The sequence below is a fragment of the Anomaloglossus baeobatrachus genome, chromosome 7, assembly GCF_048569485.1.
Source record: "Anomaloglossus baeobatrachus isolate aAnoBae1 chromosome 7, aAnoBae1.hap1, whole genome shotgun sequence".
In the NCBI taxonomy this organism is placed as follows: domain Eukaryota; kingdom Metazoa; phylum Chordata; class Amphibia; order Anura; family Aromobatidae; genus Anomaloglossus; species Anomaloglossus baeobatrachus.
The window spans coordinates 168320413-168343239 of record NC_134359.1 but is presented as its reverse complement, the minus strand read 5'-3'; the positions used below and the strand labels follow the sequence as shown (position 1 = coordinate 168343239).

Sequence of the window (22827 nt, the reverse complement as noted above, 5' to 3'; positions counted from 1 at the left end):
TTCCAGTACTCCGTCTCTGTCCAGGAAGGCGCGACCTAACCTCGTCATCAGTAGCATCCTCCTCCACCTCCTCTGCTGACCTCATCGACTATCTGACTGTGGGTTGACAGTAAGTGGGATCTACAACCTCATCATCACCCTGTGTGTTTGCACTCCCCTCGTCCTCAGAGCTAACCTCTTCCTGCCCTGACCGAATACTTAAGTTGTCATTCCAATCAGGTATCTGAGTCTCATCGTCATCAGCATATTCCTCATTGTCTCCACCAAGAGGAGTTATAGTTTAGGAATGAGGGTCTACATTATGCTGTAGGTCAAGGTGAGAATTCTTACCATGTTCTTCATACCCTACGGTCACTCATGTTGCTTCCTCATCTTACATCAACCGGGTTGTAGTAGAATAACAACCAACAGGTTCTGTGAACCTTTATGCATGGTTTTCTCCAGGTTTCAACTGTATGCACTTATTTATGTACCTTTGCCTCTATGGTTTTGTCATTACCTATGTAATCTGATGTACAATTTTAGCCTTGTGTACCTTGACAATGCAGCCATTTATTACAATTGATTGATCTCCTTTCTTTGTTTTGTTTTCTCATTTTGTATATAATGTATTCAGCCTGTCAGACCTGATGAAGGCTTGCTAGCCGAAACGTCTTCTTAAGTCCTACGGACCTCCCAGCAGACTGTATCACCGAAGTCAATAGGAGCTACCTTGTCTCTGACACACTTATGGTCGCCATATTTTCTGAACATCTGGACACTCCAACAAGAGACATATACTACTACTGAGACTCCCTCATTAGGACCCATACATAATCCCAGGGGCGGACCCCACACACCGGCATTGCCAGGGACCCTACAGAGGCTGTCTCCGCACGGAGGTCTTTACATTTTTACAGCTATCCTACGTATTCACCAGGCTGGTTATTCCAGTGTAGGTCAAGCCTGTCCGACCTGATGAAGGCTTGCTAGCCGAAACGTCGACACCTGGCGGACAATTGTACAGCACTGTTTTTTTCACGTCTTGCACTAACAAAATAAAAGAAAAGGATTTTGACATCCAATTACTGCCTTCTATTTTGTTTTTTTGGGAAATAATAGTGTGCCGGAGTTAACCTTTAAGTGACTGTATTATTTCTCCTGAGCACCTATGGGAGGTGATGCGAGGTATTTCCTCTCTCATTACATTATGCTCAGAACTTCTTCATCTGGGCCTCAATCTGACTCACAAAGCTTCTGGGCATCAGTGCAGATCATTTCCTTGTCTGGACTCACTGCAGCTTTGGAGCAGACCTCTGATTCCCAGGCTATAGTGTGACTGAACAGCTCTGCAGACTCAACCATCTATGTTACCCCATGCTCAGCAGGGCAGGTGGAGACTTGAGAGCTGGTAGGAAGCAAGTGCGATTGGGGTGACACCACAGAGGAATGGAGTATTTGGGATGTTGATGAAGTTGAAGTGGAGGAGAGGCCTCTTGATGGAGAACTTGAGATCCATTCAAGCACCTGCTCTTTTTGTGCCTCATCTACATTTGGTAGCAATGGTCGTGTCCGTAAGAAAGGGATCATATAAGATTGTCCACGGAAAGAAGAAGACATCTTATTTTGGCTGGAAGATGGTCTTTCTTCCGCAGAAATTATTGTTGCTTTACCACCTACCCTACGGACACAAACTTTTTTTCCCTTTACAACACGCCTGTTCCCCTTTCCACCAGCATCTGGCCTTTTGCCATTCATTTTGTTTGTGAACAAATTGGACACTGTTTGTTGCAGTTAAAATTTGGCTAGTAGAAATGGAGAGGTGGTTTAGGTTTCTTGAAAGCAGAGATACGTCACTGACTATCACAGACACTGATACTATGCCCCAAAGAATTGCCTGGACTACCTGCAGTTACAATTTGGCTAGTAGAAATGGAGAGGTGGTGTAGGTTTCTTGACAGCAGAGGTACGTCACTGACTATCACAGACACTGACACTATTCCCCAAAGAATTGCCTGCACTTTTTGTAGTTAAAATTCGGCTAGTAGAAATTGAGAGGTGGTGTAGCTTTCTTGACAGCAGAGGTACGTCACTAACTATCACAGACACTGATACTATGCCCCAAAGAATTGCCTGCACTTTTTGCAGTTACAATTTGGCTAGTAGAAATGGAGAGGTGGTGTAGCTTTCTTGACAGCAGAGGTACGTCACTGACTATCACAGACACTGATACTATGCCCCAAAGATTTGCCTGTACTTTTTGCAGTTAAAATTTGGCTAGTAGAAATGGAGAGGTGGTGTAGCTTTCTTGACAGCAGAGGTATGTCACTGACTATCACAAGTGAAAAGGTTTTGGTACCGTGTTAGCCAGTTGAAAAATTATTGAATGTTCTCAGTGAGAGGAACAAAATTATAATCTTGTGATTCCTATGGTTGTGCGGTACATTCTGGCATCCTCCATTTTTAGTTGAAAGTGACAAGTGAAAAGGTTTTGGTATCACAAGATTATAATTTTGTTCCTCTCACTGAGAACATTCAATGACTATCATAGACACTGATACTATGCCCCAAAGAATTGCCTGAGCTGATTTAGACAGACGCTGTGAAAAACCCTTGCACAGTGCTGGCACAGACCTGCCTAGCAAAAATGGCTATGATCTGCTCTAATCTAGCCCTGAAAAGGGCTGAAATTACAAGTAGTCCCTAATCCCTATACTGATGTCTCGATTGCACTGTATAAGTTTATAGCACCCACAGCAGCAGCAGCAGCAGCGGGAGCGGTAACTGACACACACCCGCAGCACTGAGATAATGGGGAAAATGGCCTGGTCTTTATAGGGCAAGGACATGTGACATGCACAGCCAATGAAACATGCCCTTGCTTGTCTGGCAAAAATCCACTTTGCTGTGTGTGTCTGTGATTGGCTGACAGCCTGGCCCGCCCCATTGGATGCGAGGTTAGGAAAAAAAAATGGCAATCGTCATTCTTTCAGCACTCAGCAGCACTGATCTAAACCCCGTCCCCCCGCACACTAAACGCTGAATATTGATAATATTATTATTAACAGTGACTGACAGTATTACAGTGAAAAGCCAGCTAGTAACTAGCTACGTTTTTGGTGATCAAAACCGTTATCGAACGGTAACACGTTAAGCAAATCGTTCGAGTTCGTCGAACGACTTGAACATCGCCCAAAACAACTCGAATTTGAAATTGGCGAATGGTTCAATTCGAACATCGCTAATCTCTATTAGTGACCATAATGTATTAAGTTTCAAAGTAAAATACAACAAAATATTACAAAGGGGTAAAACAAAGCCCTAAATCTTTTGAAAAGCTAAATTCACTGAGTTAAAGGAAGAGCTTAGTCTTGAATACTGACATCATGACCTGGTAAATGAGGATTACAAAGATATCCTCATTTAAAGATATATTTCTATAATCCCATTAACAAAATGACCAGGGATAAAAAGAAATCATTATGGTTAAATCCACAAGGGAAAGAATTATCAGCTAGGAATCCTTTGAGGATGTATAAAAATTAACTTTTAATTTTCCGTTAAAATTCCATTACACTGGAAGGTTCAATACCGACATGTTCAGTGGTTATATGTGAGTACATATAACGATTGAACATGTCGGTATTGAACCTGCCAGTGTAATGGAATTTTAACGGAACATTAAAAGTAAATTTTTATACATCCTCAAAGTATTTCTAGCTGATAAATGTTTCCCTTGTGGCTCTATGTAGTGTGCGGTTGGTTACCATCTTTTGTGCTTCGATCTGGAGGATTTCATTACGAAGACGTATACAGGCAGACCTTCAGAGGGGTGAGCGGTTCCTTTAAAATTATGGTTAAATAGCACAATATTAAGTGTAAAAAGACAAACAATAGGGCATTTACAACTTAAAAGGCAGAGAGGTCAGAAATAGAATACTAGGCATACAAAGATCTCAATAGGAAACGTGAAACTAAAAAAATCAAGCTAGCAAATTTAGCTAGAGAAACAAATAGACAACATTAAAATAAATCCAGAAAAATGTTATAAAAATATTGATGCTAAGAAGAAACAAATCCAATGATATCGGCCCCTGAAAAGGTTAAAATAATTTCAGATATTGAATGTGTACTTTTCATCCATGTTAACCCATGGACTGCCTGTACCAGGCATCATTCAATAAGGCAGTAATCAAGATTCACCCCCAATATCACTAATACCACTTTGTTTCAGCAAATTAAATATTGACAAAGCATCTGCGCTGAATTGCATTCATCAATGTATATTGTTGAGCTCAGTAATTGGAAGCCCTCATATGTAGATTTATGGTGGACTTGCAATGCAAAAGGTAAAATCATCAGGAAGTCCAAAGAAATTGTACACATAGCAACTGCAAATGTACTGGCAGCTTTGCTCATACTAACATTTTATATTTTACAGATAGGATGGCCATCATCAGAAACAAAAAAAGTGGTATTTATGGACTGCGGAATTCATGCCCGAGAATGGATTGCTGTAGCTTATTGCCAGTGGTTTATGAGAGAGGTACGTTCTTAGTATAGATTATTAAATAAATGTGGGAATTAGTGCAAGATTTACTGCAAGGCATATTCTTATCCTACTGAAGGGACTCAGCACAAGATTACTGTTCAAACCAAGTACTGGAGCTCAGTGCTTCATAGCGGAGCCAAACATTTAAGTGCAGCTTCCACCTACTTGTTTTCCATCTATCTCCCCCCTTTCCTGGCTCTATGAAGCCAGAGCTGTTAAGGCTACTTTCACACATCAGTTTTTTGCAATCAGGCACAATCCGGTTTGTGAAGAAAAAACAAAAAAGCTAGCACTAAATGTGCACTACAGCACTAAAGATTCCAACTGTACTTATTATAAATATGAGATTTTTGGCAAAAAATTGCAATTTCTTGAGCCACCCCGCCACTCCACGGCAATCTCAGTAGGGGCAGTCCTAACACTAAAATATTTTTATAAAATGTGCCAAACGGCCTCACATATTAAATAGTAGAACTGCTCTTAGCAGCACTCACCTGGTCTATTTCAATCCCATACCCATGACTGAATCATGGCTGTGGGCGGGACAGGTCCAGGCAAATGCTGCATGAAGTAAAAAGCCTGTGGACAGGGCCTGATGACTGAATATGAACAGTCACCAATTGCCAAAATCTAGACAGGTGGAATACATCCCAAATTGGGGTGCATAGCAAGGTGGGGGTCAGTCACCGACCAATTCAATGAAGAAAAAACAAAAAAGCTAGCACTAAATGTGCACTACAGCACTAAAGATTCCAACTGTACTTATTATAAATATGAGATTTTTGGCAAAAAATTGCAATTTCTTGAGCCACCCCGCCACTCCACGGCAATCGTAGTAGGGGCAGTCCTAACACTAAAATATTTTTATAAAATGTGCCAAATGGCCTCACATATTAAATAGTAAAACTGCTCTTAGCAGCACTCACCTGGTCTATTTCAATCCCGTACCCATGACTGAATCATGGCTGTGGGCGGGACAGGTCCAGGCAAATGCTGCATGAAGTAAAAAGCCTGTGAACAGGGCCTGATGACTGAATGTGAACAGTCACCAATCGCCAAAATCTAGACAGGTGGAATACATCCCAAATTGGGGTGCATAGCAAGGTGGGGGTCAGCCACCGACCAATTCAATGAAGAAAAAACAAAAAAGCTAGCACTAAATGTGCACTACAGCACTAAAGATTCCAACTGTACTTATTATAAATATGGGATTTTGGGCAAAAAATTGCAATTTCTTGAGCCACCCCGTCACTCCACGGCAATCTCAGTAGGGGCAGTCCTAACACTAAAATATTTTTATATAATGTGCCAAACGGCCTCACATATTAAATAGTAGAACTGCTCTTAGCAGCACTCACCTGGTCTATTTCAATCCCGTACCCATGACTGAATCATGGCTGTGGGTGGGACAGGTCCAGGCAAATGCTGCATGAAGTAAAAAGCCTGTGGACAGGGCCTGATGACTGAATGTGAACAGTCACCAATCGCCAAAATCTAGACAGGTGGAATACATCCCAAATTGGGGTGCATAGCAAGGTGGGGGTCAGCCACCGACCAATTCAATGAAGAAAAAACAAAAAAGCTAGCACTAAATGTGCACTACAGCACTAAAGATTCCAACTGTACTTATTATAAATATGGGATTTTTGGCAAAAAATTGCAATTTCTTGAGCCACCCCGTCACTCCACGGCAATCTCAGTAGGGGCAGTCCTAACACTAAAATATTTTTATATAATGTGCCAAACGGCCTCACATATTAAATAGTAGAACTGCTCTTAGCAGCACTCACCTGGTCTATTTCAATCCCGTACCCATGACTGAATCATGGCTGTGGGTGGGACAGGTCCAGGCAAATGCTGCATGAAATAAAAAGCCTGTGGACAGGGCCTGATGACTGAATGTGAACAGTCACCAATCGCCAAAATCTAGACAGGTGGAATACATCCCAAATTGGGGTGCATAGCAAGGTGGGGGTCAGCCACCGACCAATTCAATGAAGAAAAAACAAAAAAGCTAGCACTAAATGTGCACTAAAGCACTAAAGATTCCAACTGTACTTATTATAAATATGAGATTTTTGGCAAAAAATTGCAATTTCTTGAGCCACCCCGCCACTCCACGGCAATCTTAGTAGGGGCAGTCCTAACACTAAAATATTTTTATAAAATGTGCCAAACGGTCTCACATATTAAATAGTAGAACTGCTCTTAGCAGCACTCACCTGGTCTATTTCAATATCGTACCCATGACTGAATCATGGCTGTGGGCGGGACAGGTCCAGGCAAATGCTGCATGAAGTAAAAAGCCTGTGAACAGGGCCTGATGACTGAATGTGAACAGTCACCAATCGCCAAAATCTAGACAGGTGGAATACATCCCAAATTGGGGTGCATAGCAAGATGGGGGTCAGCCACCGACCAATTCAATGAAGAAAAAACAAAAAAGCTAGCACTAAATGTGCACTACAGCACTAAAGATTCCAACTGTACTTATTATAAATATGGGATTTTTGGCAAAAAATTGCAATTTCTTGAGCCACCCCGTCACTCCACGGCAATCTCAGTAGGGGCAGTCCTAACACTAAAATATTTTTATATAATGTGCCAAACGGCCTCACATATTAAATAGTAGAACTGCTCTTAGCAGCACTCACCTGGTCTATTTCAATCCCGTACCCATGACTGAATCATGGCTGTGGGTGGGACAGGTCCAGGCAAATGCTGCATGAAGTAAAAAGCCTGTGGACAGGGCCTGATGACTGAATGTGAACAGTCACCAATCGCCAAAATCTAGACAGGTGGAATACATCCCAAATTGGGGTGCATAGCAAGGTGGGGGTCAGCCACCGACCAATTCAATGAAGAAAAAACAAAAAAGCTAGCACTAAATGTGCACTACAGCACTAAAGATTCCAACTGTACTTATTATAAATATGGGATTTTTGGCAAAAAATTGCAATTTCTTGAGCCACCCCGTCACTCCACGGCAATCTCAGTAGGGGCAGTCCTAACACTAAAATATTTTTATATAATGTGCCAAACGGCCTCACATATTAAATAGTAGAACTGCTCTTAGCAGCACTCACCTGGTCTATTTCAATCCCGTACCCATGACTGAATCATGGCTGTGGGTGGGACAGGTCCAGGCAAATGCTGCATGAAGTAAAAAGCCTGTGGACAGGGCCTGATGACTGAATGTGAACAGTCACCAATCGCCAAAATCTAGACAGGTGGAATACATCCCAAATTGGGGTGCATAGCAAGGTGGGGGTCAGCCACCGACCAATTCAATGAAGAAAAAACAAAAAAGCTAGCACTAAATGTGCACTAAAGCACTAAAGATTCCAACTGTACTTATTATAAATATGAGATTTTTGGCAAAAAATTGCAATTCCTTGAGCCACCCCGCCACTCCACGGCAATCTTAGTAGGGGCAGTCCTAACACTAAAATATTTTTATAAAATGTGCCAAACGGTCTCACATATTAAATAGTAGAACTGCTCTTAGCAGCACTCACCTGGTCTATTTCAATCCCGTACCTATGACTGAATCATGGCTGTGGGCGGGACAGGTCCAGGCAAATGCTGCATGAAGTAAAAAGCCTGTGAACAGGGCCTGATGACTGAATGTGAACAGTCACCAATCGCCAAAATCTAGACAGGTGGAATACATCCCAAATTGGGGTGCATAGCAAGGTGGGGGTCAGCCACCGACCAATTCAATGAAGAAAAAACAAAAAAGCTAGCACTAAATGTGCACTACAGCACTAAAGATTCCAACTGTACTTATTATAAATATGGGATTTTTGGCAAAAAATTGCAATTTCTTGAGCCACCCCGTCACTCCACGGCAATCTCAGTAGGGGCAGTCCTAACACTAAAATATTTTTATATAATGTGCCAAACGGCCTCACATATTAAATAGTAGAACTGCTCTTAGCAGCACTCACCTGGTCTATTTCAATCCCGTACCCATGACTGAATCATGGCTGTGGGTGGGACAGGTCCAGGCAAATGCTGCATGAAGTAAAAAGCCTGTGGACAGGGCCTGATGACTGAATGTGAACAGTCACCAATCGCCAAAATCTAGACAGGTGGAATACATCCCAAATTGGGGTGCATAGCAAGGTGGGGGTCAGCCACCGACCAATTCAATGAAGAAAAAACAAAAAAGCTAGCACTAAATGTGCACTACAGCACTAAAGATTCCAACTGTACTTATTATAAATATGAGATTTTTGGCAAAAAATTGCAATTTCTTGAGCCACCCCGCCACTCCACGGCAATCTTAGTAGGGGCAGTCCTAACACTAAAATATTTTTATATAATGTGCTAAACGGCCTCACATATTAAATAGTAGAACTGCTCTTAGCAGCACTCACCTGGTCTATTTCAATCCCGTACCCATGACTGAATCATGGCTGTGGGTGGGACAGGTCCAGTCAAATGCTGCATGAAGTAAAAAGCCTGTGGACAGGGCCTGAAGACTGAATGTGAACAGTCACCAATCGCCAAAATCTAGACAGGTGGAATACATCCCAAATTGGGGTGCATAGCAAGGTGGGGGTCAGCCACCGACCAATTCAATGAAGAAAAAACAAAAAAGCTAGCACTAAATGTGCACTACAGCACTAAAGATTCCAACTGTACTTATTATAAATATGGGATTTTTGGCAAAAAATTGCAATTTCTTGAGCCACCCCGTCACTCCACGGCAATCTCAGTAGGGGCAGTCCTAACACTAAAATATTTTTATATAATGTGCCAAACGGCCTCACATATTAAATAGTAGAACTGCTCTTAGCAGCACTCACCTGGTCTATTTCAATCCCGTACCCATGACTGAATCATGGCTGTGGGTGGGACAGGTCCAGGCAAATGCTGCATGAAGTAAAAAGCCTGTGGACAGGGCCTGATGACTGAATGTGAACAGTCACCAATCGCCAAAATCTAGACAGGTGGAATACATCCCAAATTGGGGTGCATAGCAAGGTGGGGGTCAGCCACCGACCAATTCAATGAAGAAAAAACAAAAAAGCTAGCACTAAATGTGCACTACAGCACTAAAGATTCCAACTGTACATATTATAAATATGGGATTTTTGGCAAAAAATTGCAATTTCTTGAGCCACCCCGTCACTCCACGGCAATCTCAGTAGGGGCAGTCCTAACACTAAAATATTTTTATATAATGTGCCAAACGGCCTCACATATTAAATAGTAGAACTGCTCTTAGTAGCACTCACCTGGTCTATTTCAATCCCGTACCCATGACTGAATCATGGCTGTGGGCGGGACAGGTCCAGGCAAATGCTGCATGAAGTAAAAAGCCTGTGAACAGGGCCTGATGACTGAATGTGAACAGTCACCAATCGCCAAAATCTAGACAGGTGGAATACATCCCAAATTGGGGTGCATAGCAAGGTGGGGGTCAGCCACCGACCAATTCAATGAAGAAAAAACAAAAAAGCTAGCACTAAATGTGCACTACAGCACTAAAGATTCCAACTGTACTTATTATAAATATGGGATTTTTGGCAAAAAATTGCAATTTCTTGAGCCACCCCGTCACTCCACGGCAATCTCAGTAGGGGCAGTCCTAACACTAAAATATTTTTATATAATGTGCCAAACGGCCTCACATATTAAATAGTAGAACTGCTCTTAGCAGCACTCACCTGGTCTATTTCAATCCCGTACCCATGACTGAATCATGGCTGTGGGTGGGACAGGTCCAGTCAAATGCTGCATGAAGTAAAAAGCCTGTGGACAGGGCCTGATGACTGAATGTGAACAGTCACCAATCGCCAAAATCTAGACAGGTGGAATACATCCCAAATTGGGGTGCATAGCAAGGTGGGGGTCAGCCACCGACCAATTCAATGAAGAAAAAACAAAAAAGCTAGCACTAAATGTGCACTACAGCACTAAAGATTCCAACTGTACTTATTATAAATATGGGATTTTTGGCAAAAAATTGCAATTTCTTGAGCCACCCCGTCACTCCACGGCAATCTCAGTAGGGGCAGTCCTAACACTAAAATATTTTTATATAATGTGCCAAACGGCCTCACATATTAAATAGTAGAACTGCTCTTAGCAGCACTCACCTGGTCTATTTCAATCCCGTACCCATGACTGAATCATGGCTGTGGGTGGGACAGGTCCAGGCAAATGCTGCATGAAGTAAAAAGCCTGTGGACAGGGCCTGATGACTGAATGTGAACAGTCACCAATCGCCAAAATCTAGACAGGTGGAATACATCCCAAATTGGGGTGCATAGCAAGGTGGGGGTCAGCCACCGACCAATTCAATGAAGAAAAAACAAAAAAGCTAGCACTAAATGTGCACTAAAGCACTAAAGATTCCAACTGTACTTATTATAAATATGAGATTTTTGGCAAAAAATTGCAATTTCTTGAGCCACCCCGCCACTCCACGGCAATCTTAGTAGGGGCAGTCCTAACACTAAAATATTTTTATAAAATGTGCCAAACGGTCTCACATATTAAATAGTAGAACTGCTCTTAGCAGCACTCACCTGGTCTATTTCAATCCCGTACCCATGACTGAATCATGGCTGTGGGCGGGACAGGTCCAGGCAAATGCTGCATGAAGTAAAAAGCCTGTGAACAGGGCCTGATGACTGAATGTGAACAGTCACCAATCGCCAAAATCTAGACAGGTGGAATACATCCCAAATTGGGGTGCATAGCAAGGTGGGGGTCAGCCACCGACCAATTCAATGAAGAAAAAACAAAAAAGCTAGCACTAAATGTGCACTACAGCACTAAAGATTCCAACTGTACTTATTATAAATATGGGATTTTTGGCAAAAAATTGCAATTTCTTGAGCCACCCCGTCACTCCACGGCAATCTCAGTAGGGGCAGTCCTAACACTAAAATATTTTTATATAATGTGCCAAACGGCCTCACATATTAAATAGTAGAACTGCTCTTAGCAGCACTCACCTGGTCTATTTCAATCCCGTACCCATGACTGAATCATGGCTGTGGGTGGGACAGGTCCAGGCAAATGCTGCATGAAGTAAAAAGCCTGTGGACAGGGCCTGATGACTGAATGTGAACAGTCACCAATCGCCAAAATCTAGACAGGTGGAATACATCCCAAATTGGGGTGCATAGCAAGGTGGGGGTCAGCCACCGACCAATTCAATGAAGAAAAAACAAAAAAGCTAGCACTAAATGTGCACTACAGCACTAAAGATTCCAACTGTACTTATTATAAATATGGGATTTTTGGCAAAAAATTGCAATTTCTTGAGCCACCCCGTCACTCCACGGCAATCTCAGTAGGGGCAGTCCTAACACTAAAATATTTTTATATAATGTGCCAAACGGCCTCACATATTAAATAGTAGAACTGCTCTTAGCAGCACTCACCTGGTCTATTTCAATCCCGTACCCATGACTGAATCATGGCTGTGGGTGGGACAGGTCCAGGCAAATGCTGCATGAAGTAAAAAGCCTGTGGACAGGGCCTGATGACTGAATGTGAACAGTCACCAATCGCCAAAATCTAGACAGGTGGAATACATCCCAAATTGGGGTGCATAGCAAGGTGGGGGTCAGCCACCGACCAATTCAATGAAGAAAAAACAAAAAAGCTAGCACTAAATGTGCACTACAGCACTAAAGATTCCAACTGTACTTATTATAAATATGGGATTTTTGGCAAAAAATTGCAATTTCTTGAGCCACCCCGTCACTCCACGGCAATCTCAGTAGGGGCAGTCCTAACACTAAAATATTTTTATATAATGTGCCAAACGGCCTCACATATTAAATAGTAGAACTGCTCTTAGCAGCACTCACCTGGTCTATTTCAATCCCGTACCCATGACTGAATCATGGCTGTGGGTGGGACAGGTCCAGGCAAATGCTGCATGAAATAAAAAGCCTGTGGACAGGGCCTGATGACTGAATGTGAACAGTCACCAATCGCCAAAATCTAGACAGGTGGAATACATCCCAAATTGGGGTGCATAGCAAGGTGGGGGTCAGCCACCGACCAATTCAATGAAGAAAAAACAAAAAAGCTAGCACTAAATGTGCACTACAGCACTAAAGATTCCAACTGTACTTATTATAAATATGGGATTTTTGGCAAAAAATTGCAATTTCTTGAGCCACCCCGTCACTCCACGGCAATCTCAGTAGGGGCAGTCCTAACACTAAAATATTTTTATATAATGTGCCAAACGGCCTCACATATTAAATAGTAGAACTGCTCTTAGCAGCACTCACCTGGTCTATTTCAATCCCGTACCCATGACTGAATCATGGCTGTGGGTGGGACAGGTCCAGTCAAATGCTGCATGAAGTAAAAAGCCTGTGGACAGGGCCTGATGACTGAATGTGAACAGTCACCAATCGCCAAAATCTAGACAGGTGGAATACATCCCAAATTGGGGTGCATAGCAAGGTGGGGGTCAGCCACCGACCAATTCAATGAAGAAAAAACAAAAAAGCTAGCACTAAATGTGCACTACAGCACTAAAGATTCCAACTGTACTTATTATAAATATGGGATTTTTGGCAAAAAATTGCAATTTCTTGAGCCACCCCGTCACTCCACGGCAATCTCAGTAGGGGCAGTCCTAACACTAAAATATTTTTATATAATGTGCCAAACGGCCTCACATATTAAATAGTAGAACTGCTCTTAGCAGCACTCACCTGGTCTATTTCAATCCCGTACCCATGACTGAATCATGGCTGTGGGTGGGACAGGTCCAGGCAAATGCTGCATGAAGTAAAAAGCCTGTGGACAGGGCCTGATGACTGAATGTGAACAGTCACCAATCGCCAAAATCTAGACAGGTGGAATACATCCCAAATTGGGGTGCATAGCAAGGTGGGGGTCAGCCACCGACCAATTCAATGAAGAAAAAACAAAAAAGCTAGCACTAAATGTGCACTAAAGCACTAAAGATTCCAACTGTACTTATTATAAATATGAGATTTTTGGCAAAAAATTGCAATTTCTTGAGCCACCCCGCCACTCCACGGCAATCTTAGTAGGGGCAGTCCTAACACTAAAATATTTTTATAAAATGTGCCAAACGGTCTCACATATTAAATAGTAGAACTGCTCTTAGCAGCACTCACCTGGTCTATTTCAATCCCGTACCCATGACTGAATCATGGCTGTGGGCGGGACAGGTCCAGGCAAATGCTGCATGAAGTAAAAAGCCTGTGAACAGGGCCTGATGACTGAATGTGAACAGTCACCAATCGCCAAAATCTAGACAGGTGGAATACATCCCAAATTGGGGTGCATAGCAAGGTGGGGGTCAGCCACCGACCAATTCAATGAAGAAAAAACAAAAAAGCTAGCACTAAATGTGCACTACAGCACTAAAGATTCCAACTGTACTTATTATAAATATGGGATTTTTGGCAAAAAATTGCAATTTCTTGAGCCACCCCGTCACTCCACGGCAATCTCAGTAGGGGCAGTCCTAACACTAAAATATTTTTATATAATGTGCCAAACGGCCTCACATATTAAATAGTAGAACTGCTCTTAGCAGCACTCACCTGGTCTATTTCAATCCCGTACCCATGACTGAATCATGGCTGTGGGTGGGACAGGTCCAGGCAAATGCTGCATGAAGTAAAAAGCCTGTGGACAGGGCCTGATGACTGAATGTGAACAGTCACCAATCGCCAAAATCTAGACAGGTGGAATACATCCCAAATTGGGGTGCATAGCAAGGTGGGGGTCAGCCACCGACCAATTCAATGAAGAAAAAACAAAAAAGCTAGCACTAAATGTGCACTACAGCACTAAAGATTCCAACTGTACTTATTATAAATATGGGATTTTTGGCAAGAAATTGCAATTTCTTGAGCCACCCCGTCACTCCACGGCAATCTCAGTAGGGGCAGTCCTAACACTAAAATATTTTTATATAATGTGCCAAACGGCCTCACATATTAAATAGTAGAACTGCTCTTAGCAGCACTCACCTGGTCTATTTCAATCCCGTACCCATGACTGAATCATGGCTGTGGGTGGGACAGGTCCAGGCAAATGCTGCATGAAGTAAAAAGCCTGTGGACAGGGCCTGATGACTGAATGTGAACAGTCACCAATCGCCAAAATCTAGACAGGTGGAATACATCCCAAATTGGGGTGCATAGCAAGGTGGGGGTCAGCCACCGACCAATTCAATGAAGAAAAAACAAAAAAGCTAGCACTAAATGTGCACTACAGCACTAAAGATTCCAACTGTACTTATTATAAATATGGGATTTTTGGCAAAAAATTGCAATTTCTTGAGCCACCCCGTCACTCCACGGCAATCTCAGTAGGGGCAGTCCTAACACTAAAATATTTTTATATAATGTGCCAAACGGCCTCACATATTAAATAGTAGAACTGCTCTTAGCAGCACTCACCTGGTCTATTTCAATCCCGTACCCATGACTGAATCATGGCTGTGGGTGGGACAGGTCCAGGCAAATGCTGCATGAAATAAAAAGCCTGTGGACAGGGCCTGATGACTGAATGTGAACAGTCACCAATCGCCAAAATCTAGACAGGTGGAATACATCCCAAATTGGGGTGCATAGCAAGGTGGGGGTCAGCCACCGACCAATTCAATGAAGAAAAAACAAAAAAGCTAGCACTAAATGTGCACTAAAGCACTAAAGATTCCAACTGTACTTATTATAAATATGAGATTTTTGGCAAAAAATTGCAATTTCTTGAGCCACCCCGCCACTCCACGGCAATCTTAGTAGGGGCAGTCCTAACACTAAAATATTTTTATAAAATGTGCCAAACGGTCTCACATATTAAATAGTAGAACTGCTCTTAGCAGCACTCACCTGGTCTATTTCAATATCGTACCCATGACTGAATCATGGCTGTGGGCGGGACAGGTCCAGGCAAATGCTGCATGAAGTAAAAAGCCTGTGAACAGGGCCTGATGACTGAATGTGAACAGTCACCAATCGCCAAAATCTAGACAGGTGGAATACATCCCAAATTGGGGTGCATAGCAAGATGGGGGTCAGCCACCGACCAATTCAATGAAGAAAAAACAAAAAAGCTAGCACTAAATGTGCACTACAGCACTAAAGATTCCAACTGTACTTATTATAAATATGGGATTTTTGGCAAAAAATTGCAATTTCTTGAGCCACCCCGTCACTCCACGGCAATCTCAGTAGGGGCAGTCCTAACACTAAAATATTTTTATATAATGTGCCAAACGGCCTCACATATTAAATAGTAGAACTGCTCTTAGCAGCACTCACCTGGTCTATTTCAATCCCGTACCCATGACTGAATCATGGCTGTGGGTGGGACAGGTCCAGGCAAATGCTGCATGAAGTAAAAAGCCTGTGGACAGGGCCTGATGACTGAATGTGAACAGTCACCAATCGCCAAAATCTAGACAGGTGGAATACATCCCAAATTGGGGTGCATAGCAAGGTGGGGGTCAGCCACCGACCAATTCAATGAAGAAAAAACAAAAAAGCTAGCACTAAATGTGCACTACAGCACTAAAGATTCCAACTGTACTTATTATAAATATGGGATTTTTGGCAAAAAATTGCAATTTCTTGAGCCACCCCGTCACTCCACGGCAATCTCAGTAGGGGCAGTCCTAACACTAAAATATTTTTATATAATGTGCCAAACGGCCTCACATATTAAATAGTAGAACTGCTCTTAGCAGCACTCACCTGGTCTATTTCAATCCCGTACCCATGACTGAATCATGGCTGTGGGTGGGACAGGTCCAGGCAAATGCTGCATGAAGTAAAAAGCCTGTGGACAGGGCCTGATGACTGAATGTGAACAGTCACCAATCGCCAAAATCTAGACAGGTGGAATACATCCCAAATTGGGGTGCATAGCAAGGTGGGGGTCAGCCACCGACCAATTCAATGAAGAAAAAACAAAAAAGCTAGCACTAAATGTGCACTACAGCACTAAAGATTCCAACTGTACTTATTATAAATATGGGATTTTTGGCAAAAAATTGCAATTTCTTGAGCCACCCCGTCACTCCACGGCAATCTCAGTAGGGGCAGTCCTAACACTAAAATATTTTTATATAATGTGCCAAACGGCCTCACATATTAAATAGTAGAACTGCTCTTAGCAGCACTCACCTGGTCTATTTCAATCCCGTACCCATGACTGAATCATGGCTGTGGGTGGGACAGGTCCAGGCAAATGCTGCATGAAGTAAAAAGCCTGTGGACAGGGCCTGATGACTGAATGTGAACAGTCACCAATCGCCAAAATCTAGACAGGTGGAATACATCCCAAATTGGGGTGCATAGCAAGGTGGGGGTCAGCCACCGACCAATTCAATGAAGAAAAAACAAAAAAGCTAGCACTAAATGTGCCCTACAGCACTAAAGATTCCAACTGTACTTATTATAAATATGAGATTTTTGGCAAAAAATTGCAATTTCTTGAGCCACCCCGCCACTCCACGGCAATCTTAGTAGGGGCAGTCCTAACACTAAAATATTTTTATAAAATGTGCCAAACGGTCTCACATATTAAATAGTAGAACTGCTCTTAGCAGCACTCACCTGGTCTATTTCAATCCCGTACCCATGACTGAATCATGGCTGTGGGCGGGACAGGTCCAGGCAAATGCTGCATGAAGTAAAAAGCCTGTGAACAGGGCCTGATGACTGAATGTGAACAGTCACCAATCGCCAAAATCTAGACAGGTGGAATACATCCCAAATTGGGGTGCATAGCAAGGTGGGGGTCAGCCACCGACCAATTCAATGAAGAAAAAACAAAAAAGCTAGCACTAAATGTGCACTACAGCACTAAAGATTCCAACTGTACTTATTATATATATGGGATTTTTGGCAAAAAATTGCAATTTCTTGAGCCACCCCGTCACTCCACGGCAATCTCAGTAGGGGCAGTCCTAACACTAAAATATTTTTATATAATGTGCCAAACGGCCTCACATATTAAATAGTAGAACTGCTCTTAGCAGCACTCACCTGGTCTATTTCAATCCCGTACCCATGACTGAATCATGGCTGTGGGTGGGACAGGTCCAGTCAAATGCTGCATGAAGTAAAAAGCCTGTGGACAGGGCCTGAAGACTGAATGTGAACAGTCACCAATCGCCAAAATCTAGACAGGTGGAATACATCCCAAATTGGGGTGCATAGCAAGGTGGGGGTCAGCCACCGACCAATTCAATGAAGAAAAAACAAAAAAGCTAGCACTAAATGTGCACTACAGCACTAAAGATTCCAACTGTACTTATTATAAATATGGGATTTTTGGCAAAAAATTGCAATTTCTTGAGCCACCCCGTCACTCCACGGCAATCTCAGTAGGGGCAGTCCTAACACTAAAATATTTTTATATAATGTGCCAAACGGCCTCACATATTAAATAGTAGAACTGCTCTTAGCAGCACTCACCTGGTCTATTTCAATCCCGTACCCATGACTGAATCATGGCTGTAGGTGGGACAGGTCCAGGCAAATGCTGCATGAAGTAAAAAGCCTGTGGACAGGGCCTGATGACTGAATGTGAACAGTCACCAATCGCCAAAATCTAGACAGGTGGAATACATCCCAAATTGGGGTGCATAGCAAGGTGGGGGTCAGCCACCGACCAATTCAATGAAGAAAAAACAAAAAAGCTAGCACTAAATGTGCACTACAGCACTAAAGATTCCAACTGTACATATTATAAATATGGGATTTTTGGCAAAAAATTGCAATTTCTTGAGCCACCCCGTCACTCCACGGCAATCTCAGTAGGGGCAGTCCTAACACTAAAATATTTTTATATAATGTGCCAAACGGCCTCACATATTAAATAGTAGAACTGCTCTTAGTAGCACTCACCTGGTCTATTTCAATCCCGTACCCATGACTGAATCATGGCTGTGGGCGGGACAGGTCCAGGCAAATGCTGCATGAAGTAAAAAGCCTGTGAACAGGGCCTGATGACTGAATGTGAACAGTCACCAATCGCCAAAATCTAGACAGGTGGAATACATCCCAAATTGGGGTGCATAGCAAGGTGGGGGTCAGCCACCGACCAATTCAATGAAGAAAAAACAAAAAAGCTAGCACTAAATGTGCACTACAGCACTAAAGATTCCAACTGTACTTATTATAAATATGGGATTTTTGGCAAAAAATTGCAATTTCTTGAGCCACCCCGTCACTCCACGGCAATCTCAGTAGGGGCAGTCCTAACACTAAAATATTTTTATATAATGTGCCAAACGGCCTCACATATTAAATAGTAGAACTGCTCTTAGCAGCACTCACCTGGTCTATTTCAATCCCGTACCCATGACTGAATCATGGCTGTGGGTGGGACATGTCCAGTCAAATGCTGCATGAAGTAAAAAGCCTGTGGACAGGGCCTGATGACTGAATGTGAACAGTCACCAATCGCCAAAATCTAGACAGGTGGAATACATCCCAAATTGGGGTGCATAGCAAGGTGGGGGTCAGCCACCGACCAATTCAATGAAGAAAAAACAAAAAAGCTAGCACTAAATGTGCACTACAGCACTAAAGATTCCAACTGTACTTATTATAAATATGGGATTTTTGGCAAAAAATTGCAATTTCTTGAGCCACCCCGTCACTCCACGGCAATCTCAGTAGGGGCAGTCCTAACACTAAATATTTTTATATAATGTGCCAAACGGCCTCACATATTAAATAGTAGAACTGCTCTTAGCAGCACTCACCTGGTCTATTTCAATCCCGTACCCATGACTGAATCATGGCTGTGGGTGGGACAGGTCCAGGCAAATGCTGCATGAAGTAAAAAGCCTGTGGACAGGGCCTGATGACTGAATGTGAACAGTCACCAATCGCCAAAATCTAGACAGGTGGAATACATCCCAAATTGGGGTGCATAGCAAGGTGGGGGTCAGCCACCGACCAATTCAATGAAGAAAAAACAAAAAAGCTAGCACTAAATGTGCACTAAAGCACTAAAGATTCCAACTGTACTTATTATAAATATGAGATTTTTGGCAAAAAATTGCAATTTCTTGAGCCACCCCGCCACTCCACGGCAATCTTAGTAGGGGCAGTCCTAACACTAAAATATTTTTATAAAATGTGCCAAACGGTCTCACATATTAAATAGTAGAACTGCTCTTAGCAGCACTCACCTGGTCTATTTCAATCCCGTACCCATGACTGAATCATGGCTGTGGGCGGGACAGGTCCAGGCAAATGCTGCATGAAGTAAAAAGCCTGTGAACAGGGCCTGATGACTGAATGTGAACAGTCACCAATCGCCAAAATCTAGACAGGTGGAATACATCCCAAATTGGGGTGCATAGCAAGGTGGGGGTCAGCCACCGACCAATTCAATGAAGAAAAAACAAAAAAGCTAGCACTAAATGTGCACTACAGCACTAAAGATTCCAACTGTACTTATTATAAATATGGGATTTTTGGCAAAAAATTGCAATTTCTTGAGCCACCCCGTCACTCCACGGCAATCTCAGTAGGGGCAGTCCTAACACTAAAATATTTTTATATAATGTGCCAAACGGCCTCACATATTAAATAGTAGAACTGCTCTTAGCAGCACTCACCTGGTCTATTTCAATCCCGTACCCATGACTGAATCATGGCTGTGGGTGGGACAGGTCCAGGCAAATGCTGCATGAAGTAAAAAGCCTGTGGACAGGGCCTGATGACTGAATGTGAACAGTCACCAATCGCCAAAATCTAGACAGGTGGAATACATCCCAAATTGGGGTGCATAGCAAGGTGGGGGTCAGCCACCGACCAATTCAATGAAGAAAAAACAAAAAAGCTAGCACTAAATGTGCACTACAGCACTAAAGATTCCAACTGTACTTATTATAAATATGAGATTTTTGGCAAAAAATTGCAATTTCTTGAGCCACCCCGCCACTCCACGGCAATCTTAGTAGGGGCAGTCCTAACACTAAAATATTTTTATAAAATGTGCCAAACGGTCTCACATATTAAATAGTAGAACTGCTCTTAGCAGCACTCACCTGGTCTATTTCAATCCCGTACCCATGACTGAATCATGGCTGTGGGCGGGACAGGTCCAGGCAAATGCTGCATGAAGTAAAAAGCCTGTGAACAGGGCCTGATGACTGAATGTGAACAGTCACCAATCGCCAAAATCTAGACAGGTGGAATACATCCCAAATTGGGGTGCATAGCAAGGTGGGGGTCAGCCACCGACCAATTCAATGAAGAAAAAACAAAAAAGCTAGCACTAAATGTGCACTACAGCACTAAAGATTCCAACTGTACTTATTATAAATATGGGATTTTTGGCAAAAAATTGCAATTTCTTGAGCCACCCCGTCACTCCACGGCAATCTCAGTAGGGGCAGTCCTAACACTAAAATATTTTTATATAATGTGCCAAACGGCCTCACATATTAAATAGTAGAACTGCTCTTAGCAGCACTCACCTGGTCTATTTCAATCCCGTACCCATGACTGAATCATGGCTGTGGGTGGGACAGGTCCAGTCAAATGCTGCATGAAGTAAAAAGCCTGTGAACAGGGCCTGATGACTGAATGTGAACAGTCACCAATCGCCAAAATCTAGACAGGTGGAATACATCCCAAATTGGGGTGCATAGCAAGGTGGGGGTCAGCCACCGACCAATTCAATGAAGAAAAAACAAAAAAGCTAGCACTAAATGTGCACTACAGCACTAAAGATTCCAACTGTACTTATTATAAATATGGGATTTTTGGCAAAAAATTGCAATTTCTTGAGCCACCCCGTCACTCCACGGCAATCTCAGTAGGGGCAGTCCTAACACTAAAATATTTTTATATAATGTGCCAAACGGCCTCACATATTAAATAGTAGAACTGCTCTTAGCAGCACTCACCTGGTCTATTTCAATCCCGTACCCATGACTGAATCATGGCTGTGGGTGGGACAGGTCCAGGCAAATGCTGCATGAAGTAAAAAGCCTGTGGACAGGGCCTGATGACTGAATGTGAACAGTCACCAATCGCCAAAATCTAGACAGGTGGAATACATCCCAATTGGGGTGCATAGCAAGGTGGGGGTCAGCCACCGACCAATTCAATGAAGAAAAAACAAAAAAGCTAGCACTAAATGTGCACTAAAGCACTAAAGATTCCAACTGTACTTATTATAAATATGAGATTTTTGGCAAAAAATTGCAATTTCTTGAGCCACCCCGCCACTCCACGGCAATCTTAGTAGGGGCAGTCCTAACACTAAAATATTTTTATAAAATGTGCCAAACGGTCTCACATATTAAATAGTAGAACTGCTCTTAGCAGCACTCACCTGGTCTATTTCAATCCCGTACCCATGACTGAATCATGGCTGTGGGCGGGACAGGTCCAGGCAAATGCTGCATGAAGTAAAAAGCCTGTGAACAGGGCCTGATGACTGAATGTGAACAGTCACCAATCGCCAAAATCTAGACAGGTGGAATACATCCCAAATTGGGGTGCATAGCAAGGTGGGGGTCAGCCACCGACCAATTCAATGAAGAAAAAACAAAAAAGCTAGCACTAAATGTGCACTACAGCACTAAAGATTCCAACTGTACTTATTATAAATATGAGATTTTTGGCAAAAAAATTGCAATTTCTTGAGCCACCCCGCCACTCCACGGCAATCTTAGTAGGGGCAGTCCTAACACTAAAATATTTTTATAAAATGTGCCAAACGGCCTCACATATTAAATAGTAGAACTGCTCTTAGCAGCACTCACCTGGTCTATTTCAATCCCGTACCCATGACTGAATCATGGCTGTGGGCGGGACAGGTCCAGGCAAATGCTGCATGAAGTAAAAAGCCTGTGGACAGGGCCTGATGACTGTGCAGCATTTGCCTGGACCTGTCCCGCCCACAGCCGTGAGTCAGTCATGGGTACGGGATTGAAATAGACCAGGTGAGTGCTGCTAAGAGCAGTTCTACTATTTAACCCCTTAACGACCGTGGGCCGTAAAATTACGTCCTTGCGGTCATAATGTTACTGCCCGCGGTCTGCCGGAAGCATCATCAGCACACATCTCAGCTGATTTTCACAGCTGAGTTGTGTGCCTGCTAGGCATGAGCAGAATCGTTATCTGCTCGTGCCGTTTAACCCCTTATATGGTGCTGTCAATATGTCACAGCGCCATTATAAGCGCGATCGCGGTAAACATTTACTTACCGCCCGATACCAAAAGTCACGTGACGCGATCACGTGACTCCCGATAGTTGTCATGGTAGCACAGGGTCATGTGATGACT

At 42.9% G+C, this 22827-nt stretch overlaps 1 protein-coding gene across 2 annotated transcripts in view; it reads left to right on the top strand.

The window, feature by feature from the left end:
• The window catches only part of LOC142245236 (carboxypeptidase O-like), a 992459-nt gene that overhangs the window by 377236 nt on the left and 592396 nt on the right, over window positions 1-22827 (top strand). For both annotated transcript variants that reach the window (XM_075317796.1, XM_075317797.1), the window contains one exon: window positions 4421-4525. In XM_075317796.1, coding sequence (XP_075173911.1) covers window positions 4421-4525 — 105 coding nt within the window. The remainder of the gene's footprint in view (window positions 1-4420; window positions 4526-22827) is intronic.